Source organism: Gavialis gangeticus, unplaced genomic scaffold, assembly GCF_001723915.1.
Source record: "Gavialis gangeticus isolate Ggan-Ray unplaced genomic scaffold, GavGan_comp1, whole genome shotgun sequence".
Taxonomy (NCBI): domain Eukaryota; kingdom Metazoa; phylum Chordata; order Crocodylia; family Gavialidae; genus Gavialis; species Gavialis gangeticus.
The window spans coordinates 6,663,145-6,669,897 of NW_017729004.1; the positions used below are offsets into that span (position 1 = coordinate 6,663,145).

Here is a 6,753-nt window from a genome sequence, read left to right on the forward strand (position 1 = left end):
CAGCCAACACCTGTTCTGTGTCAGGTAGGACAATGGGGATAGTCTTGAAAGACTCCAAAACTGGTATTTATAGGCTCTTAATTTTTCAGGAAAGGACTCTAGCATCAGGTGCACAGGTAGCTCAATCAACACTGTTTATTGCTTAGATATGGAGTCAGTACTAACAAGACAACTGGTACCAGGGTGGAAGGCACCACAACTTGGAGCACTTAGAGATTCACAGAGAAAACAGCAGTGGCCGATTCCAAGCATACTCCATGTGCTGTCTTGGAACCTGGTACCAAAGCAGCAGGGAACCTGTTCAGAAGTTTAGTTTTTCTTGAGACCGAGACAAGTTGCAAGTCTGATCATGTCCCAGCCTGTTAGGCATCAGGGACAGCAATTTCTACCTTAGCTAATCTTTGGAATGTGAAATCTTCTGAACCTAGTGGATGCTGATAGCAACGTAATGGTGGATGAATAGGGTCTTTTGGTTGATGCGGCACAGGAGCTGGGGCTGAAACCTTGGATCACTGAGATATTAAAGAGAGCAATTAACAAGAGGGTTGGTGCCTACCAATATCCTCTCTTTTACTGCCTAAATAAACTTGCACCAAGCTTCTGAAGAGGAGCAGGCTCAGTATCATCGCCCTGTGCAAATGATTTTTCAGTCCCTTCATGTGCTTAGGGAAAGAACAAATGGAACATGTGTAAGATGGGGAGATGTTCAGAGTGCCTGTAAATAGATATCAGAATACTACAAAGACAGATCTTAAACATCACTGATTTAGCTTGAGTCACAATGCTAACATGGCTGTACTGAAAAGGGGTAATTAATGCAGAAATCTTTGCCATGGGAGGTACTTACAGACAGTTTGAACTAAATACCTCAGCTGCTTAAGTCGCTTGCCACAAAACCTATTTTTTACACCTCACACCAATTTGTAGTTCTTTGTTGAACACTGCTATAATTTCAACACCAATATCCAAATCAGAAGAGAAGTGTGGCCACGAAACACTGATCATGCATTAAAACACAATACTACACATAATCCATAGCTACTTTATTCACTGCCCTGGCTCTGTGCACCTGAGATGAGACCTGTGCAGATTAACTGATCTTCATTTACATGTGTCATCTTGTCTATCAGACACTGAGCTTCAGAGGTACTGGGCACTAGGACCCTAGTGCTCACTCCCAGTGCTCACTCCCTGACCTGAACTGGGTCAAAGCTGACCCACAGCCTTAAAAGGTTGCCAGTCACTGTTGTACATCATCCCTCTTTATAACAGCGTCTTACAACTCTGAGGTTTCAAAGGAGGCTGTTATAGGGAACTCCAATAACTGGAAGAGGATAGTAGCTACTGTCACTGTCTCCAGTTCAAACACTGGGGCCCAGTAGCAATTAAGCAGGGTTAAGCAATTATGTCAGCTGGAAGGCCACTTAACAAATTTTGGTGAGCTGTTGAGGGCCGCATAGGTAGCCCCTGCCCCGGGGTCACCATCTTGAGACCAGAAGTCCCGCTCCTAACTCCAGACGTTTGCTACTGGAAGTCCCTCCCCTTGCCCCCCAGAAATACTCCTTTTGGGAGAAGGGTTGCCATCCTAGAACGGAAAAAAAATATCATACACTAAAAGTCAAACACCTTCTATAACATATTTTAATTTTATTACAAAAAAAATGTCATGATTTGTTTGAGTACTGTATAAAGAGGTGGTTGCATAATAATTAAAAATAAAGTCTTAGCAGTCTTGTATATTGTGGGGGGTGTATATGTGGGGGGTTGTGGGGGTAGAGTGTGGGTGTGTATCATTTGTGGGGTTTGAGGGAGTGTGGGGACCCCCTCCCACACAGTCCCCCGATGGTGCATAGCAGCAGCAGCAGCAGGCGGCGGCGGCGGCAGCGGCCAGGGTGCTCAGAGTACTTGTGTCCAGCACAGGCACTGGCGCCTGGTGGCATGCGGCTCTGGCCAGCACTGCGTATCTTGGCAAGGAGAGCAGCGTGGCCAGGCCGCCTCTATTGCCAGGGCTGCGCACCGCACACATACAGTTCCTGCACTCATGTGCTGGAGCCCACTGCCTTCCCTGCCCCGCCACATAGGTCCCACAACTGTATAGGGAAGCAGGGGCTGGGGTTCCCCACCACTTTGGGAACAGCCCCAGGACTTGCGCGGCAGAGAGAAGTGAAAGCAGCAGGCTCTGGAGTGTGGGGCTTCCCTCCAGTGGCACACAAGTGCAGGAACTGCATGCACACAGCACGGAGCCCCAGCGATAGAGGCAGCCCGGCCAGGCTGCGCTCCTTGCCCTCAAGTGCAGTGTTGGCTGGAGCCACGTACCACCAGGCGCCAGCACCTGCGCTGGGCATAAGCATCCCAAGCTCTCCTGCCTCCTGCTGGCAGGGGCTACACGCCATGGAGGGCGAGCGTTGGGGCAGTCTCCACACCCTCCCTCATACCCACCTGAGCTCTGTGGTGCCGCCACTCCGCGCTGCCACCAGCCCCAGTCCCACACTCCTGCCCAGTTACAGTTCTGTCCCTGTTGCTTTTTCACCTGGTGCCTGGACCAAGTGGGATGCTGGGGAAGCCAAACAGGTTCCCTGCCAGCTGCAGCAGTGGCAGCAGCAGCCCTGCCAGAAAGATGCATGCTGGTTGGGCTGGGCCCTTCCATCCACATGGGAGTGAGGGGCAATAGGGTATATTGGCTGGGTGTGTATACATGGATGCCTTGTTCCCACCCTCATGATCAGAAGAGCTGGGCAGGGTACAATTAGTTGGTGGGCATAACGGCCCAGATGAAAGTGCCTGGTGGGCCAGATCTAACCTGCAGGACTTATTTTGCCCGCCCCTGAATTACGGGAATCAATCTTACTGGCTTTATTTTAAGTAATTTTGAGAAGTGATTATAACCAAGGGACATTTTTTCCTGACCAATCTTTTAGGCAAATGGTTTTTGGGGGATGCAGGGGAAAAGGTTAGAGTTTTACAAATGCACTCTTTTACTGTATATATACAGCAACGCTTCAACTCACCAAGCAAGTACATTATAAAGTTTTAACCTTGGTTAAAACAAATCTCATGCAAACCATCTGAGTAATTTAAAATCCTGGGGGAGGTGATGGGGAGGAAAATATCAGAAGCTACATACTATTGTGCCTCTTCCTTTAATTTTTCTTCCAGATTTGGAGACTGAGGGCTTCTGGTCACTCAATACTGGTGCAACATCAAGAAGTTTCCTAAAATAGTAAGAAAAGCAGGCTTAATATAAAAGCTATAGAACAATACAAACTTGTTCCTAACACATGAATACCTTTCTTCTATTTTTACACCATTAATATTTACCATATGGATTAATACAATATCTCAAAGCCAGTATACTTAGAAGCTGTCACCAAGAAATAACAAGAAAAATATATAGTTCTCCTACAAAAAGGCGGGTTATTACTATAGTGATTTTGCCTAGCTAGAAAGATCAAATTTAATTTGAAAATTTAAGGGAATATTGCTGACTTGTACTTCAAAACGCTCTGCTAAAATAGTCCATCCCTTTCCCTAGGACACTGTCATTTTAAATGATCTACTAACCACGTGTCCACTGCAGGGCAGAGTGGCTAAGGCACCTTGCTGTGGATGCAGAGGCACGAGTTCATGTATTACTTCAGACTTCCACAGACAACTCCCAACTGACCCAGCAGTGAATGGGTACCAGGGCATTTAGGTTGAGGAGTTAAAAGGCACTAGACATAACAGTTAAATCATAATCATTATGCCTCTGGCTACAGAAAACAATGCACCTCAGATCTGCAAACTTTCTAGGAGTTTTTTGGTTACAAATCCACTGAATAGTTTCCCAGCATTTAAAAAGCTTAGTTTAAGGAACTACATCATTGAATTACTAGCAATGGATAATCTATTAATTTTAGTAAATTTTAGCAATGAGACAACTCGGTGTTCTTGTGAATATACTTTAGAAGGCTGAGAAGTAGCTGCAAAGGATTTAAGAGCCATGACCGCGTAGTGTCAAATATGTCCACTTACATTCATAAATGTTGCTTAGGTTTAATAAGTTAAATAGATAAAGTGACCAGTGTATTATGCCACGGTATTCAACCCACTATACTAAGAGAGGGCTGTAGGGAAAAACACTAGAATTCTGCATACACAATTTCTACCACGTCTACTTTGAGATCATGTGCAAATTTCTTTTCTGGGTCCTTTAGAAGCATTTTCTTCCTATATTTAGAAAAGATGGGAGCCTTTACAAAATTCCAGTGGATTGATGCATCATATCTACATTTCTTCCAATTTTAACTGGAAAGATAAACTCGCCATTTTATGTTCCCACTACTCTGTAATAAAATACTGTAAACCATAAAACACAAAATAGAGCGTATCTCAGGTTTTCGTGCTGAAATAAGAAGTTATTTACACTCTGGCCATGTCCAGATGAACACAGCTGTTTGTTTCCCTGGGGACAAGTAGCTGCGAATCACCTTGTCACGGCATGGAATGCCCGTGCCGCGTACACCCTGGCACACAGGAGGTTACCACGGGTGGGGTAGGGGAGGCTGGGATCAGGGCCAATGACTGTGTTGGCCCCAACAGCCTTACCTGGGGTCCTGGGGGCCTTCTAGGGCTGCAGCTGCAGGCCTGGACTGCAGCCAGAGTGTGGCTCCAGTCGGGCAGGCTCTGGTTTTGGGCACTGCACGCTACCACCACACGTACTGCCTCGCCTTTTTCTGCCATGGTTTTTTTTTTTTTGACTCTGAGGTCTCCCAGGGTCAACCCCCGACCCTGCAAGGTAGGAAGCGCAGGGCACGCTGGTATGTGTGGTACGTACCTCACATCTGTGCTTATCTGGATGCGGTCTTTGTATTTTAGCTGAAAGTTTGTACCACAGATGGGACTCTCCAGGATAAACAGCAGCATGTAAAGGTATTAAATTAAATCTAATTTAAAGGGATTTGACAAAGAAATCAAAGTAGAAATTCCAAAAGAAACGTGACAAATGTTTAAGGTAGCTGGTCTTAGAGCTAAGAAATTTCTTATTACCATGTGGGGCCCCTATGGAGATCAGAACAAAAATTAATGGAAAGAACATTTCTGAAAGCCAAGAAAGTTAAGAGTCAAAGTAAAAAGGTTTAGTCTGTTGCTTACGGCTCGGGCTCTACATTGACAACAGGTGCATCCCTTCTCAGCAAAAATCTATTTTCAGGCACCGGGGGGATTTCTTCAGGACGTACCACAGGTTTGTCCCTTTTTGTAGTTGCATCAACTGATTTCTCATTTGCATCGTTCTTGTCAGAATGATAACTATGAGGGGAAAAAAATGTACAAAACAAGATTACAAGTTAAACCAAAAAAGAGGCATAGCTTAAAAAAAATAATAGTAATTTGGAAAAAATCATCTTAAGTGCCATAGCCAACATTAAGATGATTCAACAACCCAGTTTTAAAATTGCACAAGGTCATTTAGTTTATGAAGTTTTTATGTTAACTGACAAATCAAGATCTCACAGCATTATGGAAATGGGTTGTTTCTTATTCAACAGACAAGATTTTTGCTATGTTAGACCATTAGTAAGAACCTACCAAATTCGCAGTTTCACGGAAACTACAAAATTGGGCACCATCTCCGAAAACAGGCAACGTCCATGAAATCAAAAAAAATTAAAGAGTAAAACTTACTAAAAATAAAATGTTGGCTCCCCAGGTGGCCAGGAGTCCTCATGGCTGCTGTGGCCCAGCCTCACAGGTTGCCAGGGGAAGGGGGGAGCAGTCAAGATGGCACCCCCCTCCTGCACTGTTGATTGGCTGAGAGGGCTGCCCATCACACAGTCCTGCCTCCAGCCATGCACCAGCGAGAGGCGGGGCCACCGGGGCCCTTCAGCCAATCAGTGGTGAGGGGTGGGCTTGTTGCAAAAAATCGCCTCCATGCACCACAAGTGGCCTGCAAAAATCCCTTCTGCTTGCTGCAAATTAGGTAAATCCCCAACCATTAGGTACTCAGTGAACTTGTAACAAGTTAGTTTAAAATGAACAAAAATAATTTTAAAAAGACGCTACTTTCACTAATCTAGCATCTTTAGCAGCGGTCACCAACATTTGGGGGTGGGGTGGATGGGAAAGCTGCTCTACCAGCGCTTAACTCCAAGTATGGGCTGTTTCCAAGCAGACCTCCCCTCCCTTCCCTTGGCTCCATAGGCCAAATAAGGTAGCTCTGCAGGCTGAATGTGGCCCACAGACAGCAAGTGAACAACCCTTGATCTTCAATATAGTGCCTTAAATTTTCCTCCAAATTCTAAGAATTATCCAGAATTTAGATTTAATCTCATTTTACCATGTCTACATTAGTAAGGAGTAACTGACACACAATGTCCCTGGTAGCTTTTCAGTGAATTGACTGAGATGTTAACTAGGCCTATGCACACTGGCAAGTATTCACTTTGGATTCAGATTCGGCCTGTTTGGAGGATAGCGATTCGATTCAGAGATTTGAATTGCTGCCTCAACTTGATCTGGCTGACTCAGATCCCAAAGATTTGGTGCTGCGTTGGAGATTCGGCCATAGACTAAACAGGCAGCTGACACAACTGCCTCCAGCTGGTAAGTCTGTTGGTGTTGGGGAGAGGGATTGGGGCTGGGACAAGCTGTCTAGCCTGAGTGGGGGAGGTGCGGGATGCGGGTGTGGCAGCGCTGGGAGTGGGTGCTATACCCTGCTGTCACTTACCCCTTCCGCCAGGAGCAAGCTGTGCCTGAATCATGCCCTCCCCTCCC

General features: G+C 45.7%; 1 protein-coding gene across 4 annotated transcripts in view; it reads right to left on the reverse strand.

Annotated features, from left to right (window-relative positions):
* Window positions 1-6,753, reverse strand: part of NKTR (natural killer cell triggering receptor) — a 56,740-nt gene that overhangs the window by 14,550 nt on the left and 35,437 nt on the right. For all 4 annotated transcript variants that reach the window (XM_019508065.1, XM_019508066.1, XM_019508067.1 and 1 more), the window contains 2 exons: window positions 5,134-5,289; window positions 3,125-3,212 (listed from right to left, as the gene is read on the reverse strand). In XM_019508065.1, coding sequence (XP_019363610.1) covers window positions 3,125-3,212; window positions 5,134-5,289 — 244 coding nt within the window. The remainder of the gene's footprint in view (window positions 1-3,124; window positions 3,213-5,133; window positions 5,290-6,753) is intronic.